Genomic DNA, 18,432 nt, shown 5'->3' with positions numbered 1-18,432 from the left:
AATCAGAAGGGAGGTGGTGAGAAGGAGGCAGCCTGCGCTCAGCCTCAGTGAGCAAAGCTGAATTCTCTTACACGGGCAATGAGACTCTTTCTGGTCTCCAGTCAGCATGGGATTAACTGTAGTGAGCTCCCTAAGAATCCACGAAAGTCCTTTCCTCTTCTGCACCAGCCCTTTATTATATAAACTGTCTGTATAAAATGCATTGCTCTCCAGAGAGGAGCCACACTATTGCAAGTTGCTTTATTAACAAAATTAGCTGGTAAATCAGAGCAGCGGCTGCTCTACGAAAATAGAACGTTAGAGCTGGAAAATGAATCCGTTGGGGATAAGTTGTACAAGAAGAAGAAAAAGAAAAAACTTAGCCTGAGAAGTCCAACTTTTGGCAGTGGCTAGGAAGAGCATCCTTTACAAATGCTAAACTGTTTTGTTTTGTTTTGTTTTCAGTTCCCTTGTACTTCCTCGGTGGTTTTGCTCAGCCTTGAGACTCTGGAGGAGCAAAGCCTTGTGCGCATGCTTAGCAGCTGCTGGCTGACTTAGTACAGCTCAGCTCACAGAAGGAAGGGACAAATTGCTTCAAAGTTGCTTCAAATTGCTTCTCAGAGCAATTGACAAATACACACTCAACCTCATACCAAGAAGCAAAAAAACCTTTCCTTTTCATTAATAAATAATGGTATTGAAAGGCCAGTGCAGAACAGGGGATTCATCTTGGACTATGTTGGTAAAAAGCACTGTCATTTCAAGAAGAACCCACTAGTTTGTTAACCGTTAGCACAGCCCACGTGATTTAGGCTTAAATAAAGACAGCAGTTGAAGCCTGCACAGCATTGGAAAACACTCTGCTCAGCTTGATAGACTACGCTGAGAAGAATGGAGTCCACATTCTTCACATCAAGATGCTCAGTCACCTACTTCCTCAGAGCTCAAGCTATTCCTATTGGCAGCACGTAGTAGCCTTCCTTTCACAGGTGATCTTGGAACCTTCCACAAGTGAACTTGATTCTCTTTGCGTAACTCTTTGAGCAAAGAGAAAGATAATTCAAAGCAAGAAGAAGCAAACAAAAGAACTCAAAAGGGCCCACTGCATTTGCTGTTCTCTCTTCTTAATATCTTGTCTTGCTATTTCAATCTTTATTCTTTAATGGAAATAACCTTTGACATCAGTACAGTTTCTGGTTGGATTTTACTGCAATCAACAGTACCTGTATGCCATGCCCGTCTTCGCCTTGGTGGTTTCCTGCAGTGAAACTCCATGGGCACGTAAAAACTTCTCCAGGCATTTCCATTCTGTAGTTCCACTCGGTCTAACAGGCCAGCAGGCTCCCTGAGGCTGGGTCTTGGTCACTGTTAGGTGCCGCCTGCATTTTAGAGCTGATTCACTGGATTTGGACAGAGCCAGCTTTGGGCTGGGGATGTCTGCACAGGCAGGCTTATAAAGGTGCATGGTTCAAAAGCCCAAGGAGACAAAGCAAATTTCACAGCTCTTCACTTTAAGACTGGCTGAGAGTAACTCAGGCTCTCTGGATTTGGTCTGTCCCTGAAAGGGACCAGCTGGCTTTCTTTAGATCTCCCTTCCTATTATTTTAATCTAAGTAGGCTCCCAAGTCCCTAACAGAGAGTCTCTGCCAAGGCTTGGGTAGAAAAGAGCCTAATGGAAGCCAACAGGCTTTCTCTTCTCTTTAAATGCCTCAGAGTCGAATCTAAGACAACTACGTATTGGCTCTAGGGAAAAATGTGGGCATGTTTTCCCATGTCTTTCTATTTAGGTAAAGGAAATATTTTGGTAGGATACCAGCCAGATCTGTTACCATAAAGCCTTGGGAATAATTTCATAAAAGCACCAGCAGACCACTCTAAATTATCAAATATTTCATAATCAATTTTCTTACTAGTGACAGAATTCATTTGGGTGAAATGGTCATGAACTTCTTTTTTAGTTGTTTCTGTCAGGTGATAATGAAAATCAATGAGGTGTGTTTAAGAAACAGAAGCCTCATACAAATACGGGCAACTGGTGTTTTATAAAGCCCAGAAGGAAGTATATAGATTTCAACAAGTAGAGCAATAGGACATTTATAAGGATAACAAAATATAACCAGAAAAAGAAGATAAGTGACTCTGGGCTGGATAGATGGCTCAGCAGCTAAGAAAGCTTACTGCTCTTACAGGGGGCCCAGGTTTGCTTCCTGATATCACATTGAGAGGTTCATAACCACCTGAAATCCCAGCTCCAGGGGATCTGATGTTTACTTTTGTATGCTGTAGGTCCATGCACTCATGTGCACAAACACACACACACACAAAATTAGAAAAAAAAAAAAAAAGATAAGTGAATTCTGGACTTACATCTATATAAGCATTAACTCAAAATGAACCATGAGCCAAAAGTACATTTGAAACTATAAAAACAGGAGAGAGGTACATTTTTCCATGTATTTATTTATTGTACCTTTGTGTATCAGTGTATACATGTGAGCACAGGCATAAGGACAGCTTGTCAGAGTCTCCTCTCTCCATTTTGTTGGTTTTGGCAGCAAGCACCTTAACTGACAGAGCTATATTTCTGGCCCAACAGGAGGAGGGCTCAAAGTTGATCATGTCAACATGAAAAAAATTTGCTCTGGGGTCCATCAGGTGACTCAGCAGCAGGAACATGTTTGTAAGCCTGGGTTTGACTACCCAGATCCCACAAAGTGGAAGCTTAGAATTAGCTCCACAAAACTGTCCTCTGCTCTCCATATACTTGGACTATGGCTACTCTAGATAAGAAAAGAATCAACTACATGCCTTTGGTTTCTTCCCTCAGCTCTGGGCCCCTGCCATCGCATCCAGCACCCTTCACTCTGCTTTCCCTGGGTTGGGGGGGAGGGTTACAGCGACAAACCCCTCACTGAAAGGCAGGTATCTCAAAGGCTTCCAGTTCTCAGCTACTGTAAAACTGTCCCCGGCAGGAAAGAGTTCAGTCAGTCCTTCCCCTTGCTCTAAACTTCCTGGGGGATCATGCCCTTGACCCAAGCTGAATGTTGCTTCCATGAATGCAGGAAATAAAAGTTGTTGATTTCTCCTGAGAACACAGAATTCAGCATGAGAATGTGTTTTGGGTTGTGTTTGGTGTGCTGGATTGTTTTATGACAACTTGACTTACCTGGAGTTATCTGAGAAGAGGGAAGGAACCTCAGTTAAGGAAATGACTCCATAAGATTGGGCTGTACATAAGTCTGTGGGCCATTTTCTCAATTAGTGATTGATGGGGAAAGCCCAGCCCATTGTGGGTGGTGCCATGGGGGAGGAGGTAGTGGTCCTAAGTTTATAATAAAGGAGGGTGAGCAAGCCATGGGAGAAAGTCAGTAAGCAGCACCCTTCCATGGCCTCTGCATCAGCTCCTGCCCCAAGTTCCTGCCGTTTGAGCTGCTACCTTGACATTCTTCCATTGTGAACAGCAATACAGAAGTGTAAGCCAAATAAACGCTTTCCTCTCCAACTTGCTTTTTTTGGTCATAGTGTTTTGTCACAGCAATAGAAACCCTATGACATTTGATGACCCTTGCTTGACATACTGCTTCTCACAAGATTCCCATATCCATGCTTGGGTTTTGATGCTGAAATAACAGCTCTGAAGATCTCTCGCTGGCTTGGCTTAAATCAGGTTTGAGTCCTGTGCAGGATGGGATGTGATGCTTTCAGAATACCAAGTGGCTCTTCATTGCTGTCTCTGTTAGTAGCAAAGGTCTGCAGGCTTCCCCTCTCCATTTAAGAGAGGCCATTTGATTTCCTCTCCTTTTGCTTCAGCTTCCAGGGGAGGTGCTTCAGGCCCATGGCGTTATGCAGCAGGCTCTTCTCTCAGGCTTGCTGGTTCCCCTTGAGGAAAACTGCACAAAGCCTGCTGTCCCCTGGCCAGTGGCTGAGTTCTTTCTGAGGAAACATGGTACAGCCAAACCCTCCACCATTTGGAGCATTTCTGCTGCCTTTGAAAATGTTCTTTCCAGCCTTATCTCACTTTTCCCCATTCTGTACTTTCCTTTGTAGCTGTCAGGCGAGTCTCTTTTGTCTACTTTTATGATGGAAAATTTCTTTATACCCAGGCACGCACAGTTGACAACAGTTAACATCAGAGACCTTCAGGTCTGGAAACTGATTAGAGCAGCCTATAGTAAAGTATTTAGTAAGGAAACCTTATCATTGTGCTATATGACCAAAATGAGGAATGCTAATTTGCAAGTGAACTCCTATGGTCTCCAAAGATTCTGAACTGGAGTCCTAACATTTATTTTGAGGAAATTAAAAGGCATTACAGAGGTGTTTTTGAGATGGTTCAGTATGAATCTGGCATGTTTGCCCTTTACTCTTAGCGGAGGAAATCGGAAGCTTTGAAGAAAAATAAAATAAATAGGAATATTCTGTTAATGACACGACTCAAAGGTGCCTGCTGCTTCCTGTGTGCACTAACCCTCTGCCCACCAGGAGAGTGTCACCAGTCCTACTTTGGGAAGCACAGGGATCCGAAGTCCTGACACTTGAGAGTGTGAGGAACCTTTCTGCATGTGTCCATCTTCACTCTGTCTAGGCGGTCAGTACTTCGAGGGGAGCATGGCATCTGATAGAAGCACATAATACGTACCATGTAACGTCCATAATAATGCACATGCTTTGACATTATCTCTAGTTAACAATGCTTTCCTTAGCTCACTTGTGAGCCCTACCCAGTCTAACTCCCTTCTCCTCTTAGAAGCCAAAGCTCTGGATTCCAGGAAGAAAGAAGAGATCATAACAAAACAAAAGACTTGAAAAAAATCAAGATAAAACCCCACCTGGTAGGATGAAAATATAGAGAAATTGGGATTCTCAAGTGAAATTGCATCTCCGCTTCTATCATGTGATCGCAAGCACCATTCACATCCGGCTGTGGAGCTTTGAACATGGCTCCTGCCCCAGTCGGAACACTGTGGAAGTTTCCCTCAAGAAAGAATAAGAGGTAAAATGGGAAAAGGGGGTAGTTCCTAGAACACTGAGGTTTGTACCTCTTTTCTTTCTCTATTCCTGTGCTACATTGATCTAAGCAGAACTTCTGGTAAGTTGCCTGGACTCACCCACCTGCCTGTCAGCCACCCTATCTGGCACCCACACTGCGGGGTAATCTGGGACTCAAGGGATCCCTGCAAAACCCTGCAAGGCCTCTACAAAACGCCTGAATATCATGAGAGAGACTCTACTAGGCCTACGGAAGATTTACTCCTAGGTGCTAAAGGTGAAGCTATTCCTAGCCCCGCTGAGATCACTCTGACACCCCATTCAGAAACAACACTGAGTAGCCCCAAGACTGAATACAAAGCACTATTCAGCCTGTCCTCAGCCTGACAAATTGGGGTGATAGCAAACAAGGCTCCAAACAGCTGCTCTCAACAAATAGGAGACCTATATCCCCACCAGGAAATGCTACCAAAGACCTAATTATTTAAATATCCAAATATATAAGGCTTACTCTCTCTCTCTCTCTCTCTCTCTCTCTCTCTCTCTCTGTGTGTGTGTGTGTGTGTGTGTGTGTGTGTGTGTGTTAATGTTGAGAGCGTGCCTCTTGTTGAACAGGGAGCTCACTACTACTGATAGGCTGTATGGTCAGCCAATCATAGTTGTTCCTGTCTCTACCTCCCGGCTCCGGGATACACGCAGACCCCATGCTTGGCTTTTTACACGGGTACTGGGCATCCAAGCTCAGGTCCTCACGCTAGTGCAGTGAGCACTTTATTAACTATATCCCCAGTCCTCAGGCTGACTCTCGAAATGTCCTTTCACTGCATAATAGCTATAAACGCTCAGCTACTGAACATACTATTGTTCTAAGGCAGTAATTACATAAAAATAATTAGACGAGAAGCCTGAATGTCTACTATGAATGAGAAATGATTTGTTCCCTTTGCCAACTCTACTTGTGATAGCATGATGGGTGGGGCATATATAAAAGCTAAAATAGCCACATCCTGTCAACATTTTGGAAAACTGAGTTCTAAATGCTTGGCCTCTCTAGAATCTATAAAGGTGCCCCCAGATAAACACCAACCTAGGGTGATTCCTGGACCTGGCACTCTCCCAGACAGACTCATGTTACTACAAAGAGAACAGCAACTGAGTTGGTTTAGAGGTGACCTTTCTCCCACTTTGATAAACAGAATACAGCCAAGAACCAAATGAACAAATGAAATGTAACAAATCCTCCATTCAGAACCCAAACAGTCTTTCTCTTTCTTTCTTTCTTTCTTTCTTTCTTTCTTTCTTTCTTTCTTTCTTTCTTTCTTTCTTGACAGGTTTTCTCTGTGTAGTCTTGGCTGTCCTGAGCTTGCTTTGTAGACCAGGCTGGCCTACTAATTCAGAGATCTGCCTGCTTCTGCTGGGATTAAAAACATGTGACACTATGCCTGCCCAATGGTCTTTCTTTATTGTAAGTTAAGCATTATTGATTTCCTTTTTTTCCTGTTTTTTCATCCAAGTAAACATGGGAAATTAGATGAAAAGAGCAATTAGGGCCAGGTATATACCTAAATATGCAAGAAAAGTCAACATCAACAAGAGACTACAGAGGAATGGGGGAAAGAATGAAGAAACCACAATACAAAATTCAAGTAACAAATGCTTCTACTGTTTTCCAAGGCATATCCCATACAGCTTAAACAATCCCAGTGAACACATTTCACTTTTAAAAATAAGTTGTTAAAATAAAAATCACCCAACAGAAAATACAAAGTCTTAACGCAAATGATTTGGCAGCAGTAGTGCCTTGACAATGTCCTGTAGCCGCTTCTCTGTCTTACAGCAAAACTCCCCCATTCATCCGAAATAAAGTGTCACAGGCAATAATCAACTGCTAGCTACTCCCTCAGCTCCAGAAAACACCCCAATCTGTGTTTTTGCCAGGATGGATTTACTTGCTTTTGATATTTTATTCAAAAAGAATCATAGGTGGTATGCCAATTTGCGTCTGGTTTCTTTCACTTAACCTAAATGTTCTGAAGGTCCGCCGGTGTTATTACCGATTCCCTTATTTATGCCCCCAAATAATGTCCCATTGTATGTGCACACCACCATCACAGTCTGTTCATTCATTCCTCACTGAGGAGCCCCGGGACGTTTATCACCTAAGGGTCATTTTGAACAGTCCGGATATGAAATGGGTGAATGTGTACATACTTTGACACAAAGGTTTACTGCAGTGCTATTCACAGTAGCTAAGCTGTGGAACCAACCCAAGGAGTCAACAGCAGAGGAGTGAGTAAGGAGAAGGTGTTATACAAGCAAAAGAGAATCCTTTCCAGCCATAAAGAATGAAGCTTTGTAGTTTTCAGGATGCTACTGAAGATCATCAGATTAAGAAAATTAAGTGACTCACAGAAAGACAGATATAGAGACATGAAATGACATGAACGTAGAAAGAAAACTGCTTCAGGGCACTGCCCAAACCAGGGGGGAATGTTCAACATACAACATACACTTGCACAAAACCCTAAAGGTACAAATAAAATAAAATTACAATGTTTTTAGGACATATCTAGGCATGGAATTACAGGATCATATGAGACATCTACGTTTAACTTTTGACAAACTGCCAAGCTGTTTTTCATGAGAAATGAACCATGTTACATTCTATCCCTGTTCAACGTTTCGAATCCCCGTGCATCTATAGTGGTAGCTCTTTCGTGTGTGTGTGTGTGTGTGACACCTCTAACAAAAATGACACCCCTTCCTCCAGCCAGTATAACTATGAATATTCCCTCGGGAAGCGTTAGGCCACACAAGCCCCTTTCTCTTCCATGACGAACGCTTGAGGGCACAGACTTATGCATGTCTTGGGCAGCTCACCACAGCCTCAGTGAGTTCATGAGCATATCACCGTGCCTTGTCTAGGAAACACTTTTCCACAGAAGTCTTCACGAACCTCCAGTTCTTATAATCTCTTTGTCCCTTCTTCCATGGCAGAGGACATTTTAGCATAACGCAATAGTCAACAGCCACTAGGATAAACTAGAGTTGGCAAATTGTTTCTTCAAGTTTAAGAATTACATTAAAGCCATAATACTTTATGTCTCAGCTATTGGAAAAATGGCTTTGATGAAAGTTTTATTATGCCCCAGTGTTGGATGAATGGAGCCTTGTTTTCTCTTTTTAGAAATATCATCCATTTACCCTCCCAAGCGCTTAACTTTGCTCTTAGACAGTCCCCTTTCAATGGTCATCCTACCTGCTTCTCATTGGTTTGCATTCCCACAAACCCATGAATCCCACAAATCCCATAAATCCCCATTTAAACTTGTTGCAACAGTGCATTTTGTATGCTATTTTTTCCTATATTTTCTTCTTCCCCTGTACCCTTCTAAAATGAGTCACTTCATAATTCTACAGACTTTCTTTCACACTTTTAAATCCATACCCATTTACTACTGTAGTCTTGGATCACCGAACACACTCTACAGTTTGTTTCGGCAAGATTATTATTCCTGAATAATCCTTGTGTCCCTAAAACTAGATCATGGTAATGTTGAAATCTTTTTAGTGAACTAATTTTCTAGTTGATTATTAAAGATTATTTTACTATTACACTAATGAAAGAACATCCTGGAAAGCACATTTGTTTTTTGCTTGTTTGTTTGTTTTTTCTTAATTAGTTCTGAAGCTAAGTATGGTGGGAAATGTATTTAATTGAAAATACTTTAAAATACATGTAAAAGTAATGCTTTTCTATTGTTTCTTTTGGATAATCCACCATCTGGAATGTAAAGTACTGTAAACAGGTTTAATCACTAAATTTTTCTTAATAAGTAACTGTTATTTAGATTATCTCATCATTTGAATCACTGAGCTTGCAGACAGAGCTGGTCTTTCAGCACATCTTGTCTGTGGATTGTTTATACTGATCAACAGCTTCTTAGCCCTAGAGAAAATTACATAACTTAACAGCTCTTTTGTACAGTTTATTTCATACTTAACACTCACTGTAATCAAATGAAATGTAAATATTATGTTATAAAATGCACTTTGGGCTTTGTTTTTTTTTTTTAAGTTGAGAATTTTAAATGAGAGATATTTGTACTGAAACAAATCCCTTGAACATAAACTAAGATTGTCTTAACCAATTATTTTCAGAATCCTCACTATTCTACACATACACACACACACACACACACACACAGAGAGAGAGAGAGAGAGAGAGAGAGAGAGAGAGAGAGAGAAAGAGATGTTGACGACTAATGTCCTTACACAATTTTACTAAATGATATTACATGCAAAACCACACTGCTTCTGACAACTGAATGGCTGGTTTGACCACCATCAAACATCATGCAAGTTTTATTATGAAAAACACATAATAAATGTCATTTGAGTGGACATACTAACCAAGACGCTTCTCTTAGAAGCGCACACCTTGATGGTTCTGAAATAACAGACTGAATCAACAGGTCACCTGGCTCTGAGCCCGCGCCGTCTGACTTATGTTTCCGTGTGCCAGATCTTGTCTCATGAGATGGCAGCCTATGTGTCTGGCGCCAGAGGCTGTGGCTGTGGAAAGGAAGAAGCTGCTTCTCTACCAAGATGACCTCCCACGATCCTAAGGAGGACGAAGGGAACATGAGCTGCAGGGAGGCTCTGAAACCTCGGGTGATCCTTAGGGCTGCATGGAGCTGGGAGATTCAGAGTGAGAGCTGAGTGTTCATGGATGGACACGGAAGGATGTTTACTTCATCAGTGTCCCGTGTCCCTGCTAGCGTGGTGTCAGATCACCTTCTACAGTTTTCTGAAGTGTCATCAGCCTTCTCAGTGAGACAGGAAAGTTGAAATCCAAGCAGGGAAGCTCAAAGAGATTGACTCACCATGTGCCCAAGGAAAAGTCAGGTCAAAGAATCAGGCTTTGAAATAAAGGAATATTGTTAAAAGTAAAGGGCAATAGCGACCTCTCCCTGTTAAAGGCAATTGTAAAACTCATGTTGCTTGCTTGAGCCATTGCCCTGCAGTAGAGACTGGCTAGCTGTACCATGTACATTTCTTTCTTCCTAAGCAGTTGTTTGGACTACAAATCCCAGCATCCCATTCAGTTAAGTGTGGTCATGTGACTGAATTCCACTCACTGTAAACTTGTCCTCACAAATACCATTTACAAGCCCAGCACCCTTCATGTTATCTTCCTTCCTTTCTCTCTTCTGTCTGATCAGTCAATGCCAATTCTCAAGCCATCTAAGAAAACAAAAGGTAAAGGTGACAGAGCTGTCACCTCAGGTCCCATCCAATTGGATCTTCAACCTTGTAGCTGGACTAGCAAAATAAACATTACCATATCAGGTCACTAATGTGTCATGATTTAGCAGCTGGGGGTAGCTTTATGATGAATGGCTTCATTAGGTTAAAAAGTATTTGTTTTTTTTTTTTTTCTTTTGTTTGCTTGTTTTGTTTCATTTTTTTCGAGACAGGGCTTCTCTGTGTAGCCTTGGCTGTCCTGGCCTCAAAGTCTCAGAGATCCGCCTTTGAATTTATATCATGTGTGCCTGCACACATAAAACTGTCATTTTCTCTTAACACAGAGGGAGATTCTTTCCTAAGCCAGGAAGATTGACACTTGATGGCATTTAATATATCTGAAGGGCTGTTTTTGAAGGGCTATAGCTTCAGCTAGCATCTCCAGAGGAATGCGAACAAGCATTCCTCAGCCCCCTGTTCCGCCTCCCTCAAATGAAACAATAGCACAGAAGCCAACAGAAGAGTTCCTGGCAAGACATTATCGCACTCCGCTTAGTGACAAGCACTGGAAAAGCCAGGGTGGTTGTTTACATCTGCCCTTCTTAAAGTTCAAATAAGACAGACCTAGCCAAGCGCTGCCTCAAATGCAATGAGTGAAACTGAGCTCAATTAATCTAACAAGAGTTGCCACTCCAGTTCCTCCAGACAGATCCTTCGACAGAAAGAAACAGCCCTGTAGGAAAAAAGCCTGAAGAGACAATGAAGTTCATAGCACATCCCATTGAGAAGGTCCTCTGAGTGACCGTGTGAGTGATTTTTTCCCCATCTAGCCCTTTGCTAAACATACATGGGACAGGAAGGAATAATCTCAAACATGAGGGGAATATATGACCCCACATTCATTTATGTATCCAGAAACACCACCAGGACTTAGACCCAGGCCTTTCTATTCCAAATCCAAAGAGATCTAGCCACTGCTTATAGAGAGAGCACATGGCAGATGACATTTGACTCAGGGCACTTAGAAAAGTTTATACCCCGCCCCCATACTTTCCATTGCCAAAGCCAACAGCTGTATTTGATGCCCATCACAGCTTTTCAAGCTGTGCTCCTGCCCCTAGTGCAGATCCAGTCACCGCCAGGAACCCAGATCCTTTCGCTGAATTCTATGACCTTCTCTTCTATGGCATTTCTGACTTCAGTAGAAGTACTATTTCCCGTGTGTACAAGTAGATGCTGTAGTAATTCATCTTTGTGTCATGGTGTATAGATAAAATGCTCAATCACACCGATGACCATCATTTACTGATCTCATGATTGATACTCGAGATTATCTTCTTGCATGGCTTTCGTTAATAATCTTAGATCTTTCACAGATGCCACCAAACTCCTCTAGGCTCTGGAGTCAGTTCTTGCTCTGCTGGCAGGAACTCAGTCTATCAAAACTCACTTGAGAATGGCCTGTGCTAAGAACCATGGCTGGCCTTCTGGAAGCGTATGGAGGGGAACAAATTTGGGGAATTCAAGTCATTCTGGCGACAGTGAGAGCAACATTAGGATGCGAGTCAGTTAGCTGCTGCCCTAGATCATGAGGAAGATGAGTTCAGAAGGTGAAATCTCTAAATTTTCGCCCACGTGATTATGTGGTGAATACTGAACGTCTCCAGTAATTGCCACTTACCAGGCTCAGGCTGAGCTGGTTTGGAATGTTAATACTGCTGGTATTTAAAACCTCTTCTCACTCTAACCCCAGTTCACGTTTGCTGGGGAGGATGGTGCTCCCCTCAACACCTGCAGGAATCTTAATTGCTTTGAGCACAGTGAGCAGCGCTCAGGTACTGGGTGAAGCACACATTCTTTCCAGAAACCTTGCTCACTCTCAGCAGTCTTTGTAAGTTTTAGCCACATAGGCCATGCATAATATGGGTTATGTCTCAGTTCTTTCCAGACAAAGTATGAAAGCAAATGCATTCTGCTTTCAGATCATTCGTATTTATAGTGCACGTGCCTTATCACACTTGTTTACAGTGGTAGCTATTTTTTTTAAAAAAAGAACTTTATCTTAAATTTACCCTTTGAAAACTTCATGTGTGTAAACAATGTATCTTGATCATATTCACCCCCTGCCAGCTTTCCTCTAACTTCCTCTAAGACACGCCCATGTTCATGACCTCCTTTTTACAATTATTTAGTTAGTTTTAACTCTGTGCCCAATTAGTGCTGCCTATAGGCATGTAACGCTCGGCATCACGCAACGGGAATGGACAACCCACTGATGGCTACAGCCTCAAATAAAAATGACTCTCCCTCCCCCAGCAGCCATTAGCTCTTCAGTTTGAGCCGGAGGGTTCCGTTATCCCTCCATGATGGCTGGATCTGTGCAGGTCTTGTGTTGTGAGTAGCACCATATCCTAGCCGTAAAACAGCATTTCACAGCACTCCTCCCAGTTCTCGGGCTCTCATGTTCTTTCTGCTCCCATTTTCTGGAATGTTCCTTGAACCCCGGCGGGAGGTGATAATGGGGAGGGTTGATACAGAGGTCCCACCTGCAGCTGAGCACTCACAGTCCCTTAGTCTCAGCACTTTGCATGGCCGTGGGTCTCCGAGTTAACCACCACCCACTGCAATAAGAAGCTCCTATGACAAAGGCTGGGCACATGCATATGATGCTTTTGAGTTTCAGTCAACTTGATACAATCTTGAGTCAACTGAAGAAGAACTTGAACTGAGAAAAGCCTCCGTTAGATTGGTCCAATGGGCAAGTCTGAGGGAAAGTTTTTTACTATCATTAATGATAGATATGGGAGGGCCCAAGTCATGGTCGGTGCCACCACTGAGCAGATGCTCATGGAAAGATACAAAAGGTAGATGAATTTGAGCCCAGGGAACAAGCTTATAAGCAACATCCTTCATGACCTCTGCTTCGTTTCTTGCTTCCTACCTTGAGTTCCTGCCTCCTGTCTTGGCCATTTCTTGATGATAGACTGTAACCTGTAAGCCAAGTAAAACTTTACTTTCACTGACCATCTTGCTTTGGGTCAGCGTTTTATGAAAGCAACAGAAAGCAAACCAGAACATATAAAAATAAACATTTAGAAGGCAGCTTAACAACTTGACCATTTAGAAAAACAACATCAATAAATTCTCTCCTAGGGCCTGTGGCTTACATAACCAAGGGTTTTGACCATGTTTTCCTCCTGTGTGGCAGGCCTAAAATATACTCGAGTGAGAAACTGTTTGCTCCTATCTTAGATACTGTTCTATCACTATGATAAAACTCCATGACCAAGGCAACTTTAAAACACACACACACACACACACACACATACACACACACACATGCACACTTCCTTTGAGGCTCACAGTTTCAAAGGGTTATGCTCCATGGTGGTGGTGCAAGGACATGGCCATAGAAACAGCTGAGAGTTTCTATCTTGATCCAAAAGTAGGAAGCTGAGAAAAATAGGCTCAGCATGGCATGGGCCTTTTGAAATGTCACACCTCCTCCAACAAGGCCACACTTCCTAGTCCTTCTCAAAAAGTTCCATCAACTGGGGACCAAGTAATCAAATATATGAGCTTATGGAATCATTCTAATTCAAACTGTCATACCCTGTAAAGTATCTTTCTGCTTTTGGGCCAGTGGGTGCATCATGAGGATAAATCAGTGTTATAATATGCAGGATCCAGTGAAAAGACCACTGATGTCTTTTCACCCCTAACTGAAAACAGCCCCTGGCAGCAGGATGGAAGTTAGCCAGCAAGCAAAGAGCTTCCTACTTAGTCCAAGACTAATTTCTGTGTGCTGCAACCAAAGTGTGTGGTGTATTAAGCAAGAGGGTCCTACCGTCGAGTTACAGTGGGTAACCAAGAGTGATGTAAACAGCCTGTGCAGTTTGGGGTGACTCTCTCTGGGCCTTCCTGACCAATAACTCATAGCAGGGTAGTGCCTGACACTAAAGATTTCATTTAATAATGCCTCTGGGAGCAGCATTTTTCACTAATGTGAGGTATCTCTTCAGACTCCTTTCAAATAGGTATATCTTTAATTAGCTGACAAACTAGTAGGGTTCCATATGGCTTCTTCATAGCTCCTGTTTTGGTTAACCCACCCTCTACCTCTCTTTTCCTTACCCCCGGCTCTCTGTCCCATCCACTCATCCCTAGTCAATCGTTAGCTTCCCATATCCCTTTCCTATTCTTTAACAGCACAGTTGTTCTATCATTCCCCTCATTATATTTTTACTAGGGTTTCGAGGTCGTAGGTTCCCACGCAGCTCACTCATACACACTTTGTACCAGTGAACGCTTCCTCTGTCCCCTCTTTCATCTTTATCACTCTAATGCCTCCCTGAACCCTTCTGCCCTCAATATTTCCCCTTTGTACTTTTCAGTTATTTATTGGGAGGAGTCATGGTGCATGGGTGGTGGTCAGAGGACACCCTGCAAGAGTCAGTCCTCTTTCCTCCCTGTGGGTTCCAGGGATCTAACTCAGGTAGTCAGTCTTGACAGCAAGCACCTTTACCCACTGAGCCATCTTGCAAGTCCATGAAATCATTGAGTTTTGTAGTTCAACAAACTGTTAAGTAAGTTAATTAATTTTCTGAGTTTCTATTTCTTTGACCACAATAGGAGCAAGAAGTTGGGTACCTTACCCTCAATATTCTTTATATTGTTTGCTTTGAGACCGCATTTCTCACTGAACTGGAATCTCACCTTTTCTGGGCTAGCCTGGCTGTGGGCTTTGAGCATTTGCCTGTCTTTGCTCCCCTCTGTCTCTACCCCACCTCAATACTTGCATGCACAGCCATGCAGATTTTTAAATGGGTGCTGGGTATGAGTCCTCGTGTTTGCAGAGCAACCCCCCCTTATTCACTGGGTGATCTCCCCAGCCCCATACTTAGTTTTTAAAACAGAGTCCCTCACTGCAGCTGGAGCTCACTGATTGGCTAGGCTGGGTGTCCATCAAGGTTCATTAGCTCTCTTGTTTTCACCTGCCCAGAGCAGAGGAGTCTGCTTCTGGCTCAGCATATTTTCATGTGTGTGCTTGGGATTCTAACTCCGGTTCTCATGCTTGTGTGCCAAGCACTGTACCAGCCTAACTATCCACCAGCTCTCTTGCTTATATTCATCTATTTTAAAACATTCTGCAAAGTCCACAGGTTACTTCTCTGTTCAGAAAATTTATTTTAAAACAATAAATAAAAATGTAAAAGTCATGTCTAAATGGTGTCCTAGTTTCCTTCTTTCTTGCTATGATAAAACACTGACGAAAACTGACTTGAGGAGAAATGGATTTATTTGACTTACACTTTCACATCATAAACTCTCATTGTGGGAAGCCAGAACAGGAGCTTAAAGCAGGAACTAAAGCAGAACCACGAAGGAGTATAGCTTACTGGCTTTTTTCCTCATGTCTGGCTCAGTGGCTTTCTTATGCATCCCAGGACCACCTGCCCAGGAGTGACACTACCCGCAGTGAGCTCCTACATCAATCATCAATGAAGAAAACAACCCACTGTCTTGCCCACAGGCCAGTCTGCTAGAGGCTAGTCTTCAACTGAGTTTCCTTTTCCCAGATGGCTCAAGCTTTTGTCAAATTGACAAAAAATGTAAACAAACAAACAAGCAAACAAAAACAACTAGCATCCTTGGGAACAAAGAGGAAACGCCAAGGTTTTTCTCTAACTCCAGAACTCTGGCTCCTGCTTTATTCTTCTTTGGTAGGCAAGTAATGAGCTGCCACAGATAGTAAATACATCCAATGTCGCTGTCACCAGGCAGCTCTGAAATGGATAATCAGTCAATACGAAGCAAATTTTATTAGATTGTGTTATTGTATCATTTATGTACATACAGCCCAGAGAAGGAAACAGGGCTGCTCTTAGATCTGTGTTCCTGTCCTGTTTCCTACAGTTATGTTTGGTGTATACACCAGGACTCTTGAACCATGCTGCTACTTCTAATGCTTTTCCAGGTTGTTGTGGGATCCAGGTGTAAAAAATCCAACATGAGCTAGAATTAACTTGCTATGTGATGGTTTTAATTCCATCTCCCCAGGAAGGGAATCAGAGTCAAAATAGTTTACCAAGTCCTTACTGATGGTGACTGGCTAAAGGATCATCGAATTCTCAGTTACAATATGTGGCACCTTTAAGTTCCCCTCAGCACATTTCATGCTCTGCCCTATACACAATGTTTCACAGAGGTATAATATTTATTAAAGGTTAGGTACATTTATCATCTCCACACTGGTCTAAAGTGAGAAAAGCACACAAGAGCCAGACTGTTTGAGGAAAACACATTGCAAGCCCCTAAGAACTTTCCATAACTTCCTGAAAGCTAATCCAAACACTTCAATAACTCTGGGATTTGCATTTCAACATGATCTTTAAAATGTGAAATGTTGTCTCATTAGTCAGTCATTGTTCAGGAAACTCATCAAAACGAGGTGCTTCCTGTACTGGCCTTTAAAAAGGCAGGGAGCTGGCAAAGAGAAGAATGGCCTTGGTCTCCCAAGCTATGCAAACTCTGAGACCTTCAGAGTTTCATCTAAGTTAGGACTGAACTAAGTGCCAACTGCATACACTAGTTTCTTCCTGGTAGCAATCATATTGCAAAATAAAGGATGGATAGGCATCTTCCATTCTGGTGATGTTCAGCAGGTAAGACCTTTACTCTCTCGACACACTCACTAAGCAAGGGCACACACAGCAGGCGACAGTCAGTGGTTAAGTGGCTTTTCTCTGAAAACTAGAATAATCTCTACTCATATTTTACCCAGTCTTTTCTGACAACAGAGCCAGTTATTACTTAAGTAGAACATTCAAAAGTAGTGATTTATTTTTCTCCCCAAGTTTCTCACTGAACCTCATTGTCTTAAATGGTATTTCATTCTGGCTGGGTAACTGTTGCTTCAGTGTCAGATTGTCAGATGACAGCAGGGGATCTTTTTTTTTTTTTTTTTTTTTTGGTCCTGTATTGTAGTCCTTATGGAAAGTTGCAGGTTTAGCGTAAGTCAAAGAATATGTTCAGGAGAGAAAACGTTATCAAGGAATTTTCCTTGTCACTGAACTTCCCTCAGAGGCCCTGTGATAATAGCTTTATAGACATAAAATATACATAATGATATGAGATGTGGGTTATTTAAGGAGGTGAATTTCTAGCTGGGAGAAGTTCCCTCAAGCCTTCCTTAAATGAGACTGTCTCTTTCTGGAGACAGCACCCCCCATCTCGCCCCAAGTGCAAGTACCAGAATTTATACAGGAGCTCAGAATAGTCACCCTGGCTGTAAATGCTAAATCTGTTTCCCAGACATTTCTAGAAGAATTATTTCATCCCACATTTTAAGTGACTTACATTTGGAAACATTTATTTACCTCCTGCCATAGAAAGGGGGGGAATGTAAATATGTTGAGGACACAATTTTGAACTGTGCTGTCCAGGTTTCTACAGTATTTGCACTATCTAATTCAGTTGCTTTACAAGTTTCCCTGGAATATCCTTTTTGATTTAGAAATATAACAATGGAAGCTGGGGAAAAGGCTCAGTGGATAAGAGCGCTTGCTCCGCAAGTGTTCAGACCTGAGTTCAAACCCCAGCACCTGTGTAAAAAGTCAGGTGGGCCATGCGTGCCTTTAACCCCAGCATGGTGGGGCCAAGACAGGCAGATCCTGAGAGCTCCCTGGACAGCCAGCCTAGTCAAAATGACAAGCTTCTGGAGCAGTGACAGAATCTGTCTTCAACACACTAAGGACGAGAGTGACAGCAGAAGAAACCTGATGTCCTTCTCTGGCCTCCCTATACACCTGCACGTGCATTCATTAGCATGCAGCACATACCAACACCCTCATACCACACACACACACACACACACACACACACACACGCACGCACACATGACATGCACAAACATAATCACACACACACATATCACATATAGACAATATTTATCACAGACATGCAAGGAAAACCACCCCATGCACTGTCTCTCTCTCTCTCTCTCTCTCAGACACACACACACACACACACACACACACACCCCACATACACACTTGGAAGCTGCTAAACGACCACAGGATGTTTGATATAGCATGTTGTAGTCTTAACAAGAGAGATATTTTAGCTCTTTCATTAACATTTTTTCTAATGAATTTTTGTTATCATTTAATGAAAACTATTCTGGGTTCATTTCACAATGGCTTCACTTGCAAAATT

At 42.5% G+C, this 18,432-nt stretch overlaps 1 protein-coding gene across 2 annotated transcripts in view; it reads right to left on the bottom strand.

The window, feature by feature from the left end:
• Kcnab1 (potassium voltage-gated channel subfamily A regulatory beta subunit 1) overlaps window positions 1–18,432 on the bottom strand; it is a 377,926-nt gene that overhangs the window by 358,504 nt on the left and 990 nt on the right. Inside the window, exon 1 of one of the 2 annotated variants that reach the window (XM_060378391.1) lies at window positions 1,203–1,503. The exons of the other annotated variant lie outside the window; for it this stretch is intronic. Within the exon in view, the coding sequence (XP_060234374.1) occupies window positions 1,203–1,444 (242 nt within the window). The 5' untranslated portion in view covers window positions 1,445–1,503. Of the gene's footprint in view, window positions 1–1,202; window positions 1,504–18,432 lie in introns of those variants that run through there. 2 annotated transcript variants of the gene reach the window in all.

The sequence above is a fragment of the Meriones unguiculatus genome, chromosome 2 (assembly GCF_030254825.1).
Source record: "Meriones unguiculatus strain TT.TT164.6M chromosome 2, Bangor_MerUng_6.1, whole genome shotgun sequence".
Lineage (NCBI taxonomy): Eukaryota > Metazoa > Chordata > Mammalia > Rodentia > Muridae > Meriones > Meriones unguiculatus.
The sequence above is the reverse complement of the archived record's forward strand: the minus strand, read 5'-3'. Positions and strand labels throughout refer to the sequence as shown.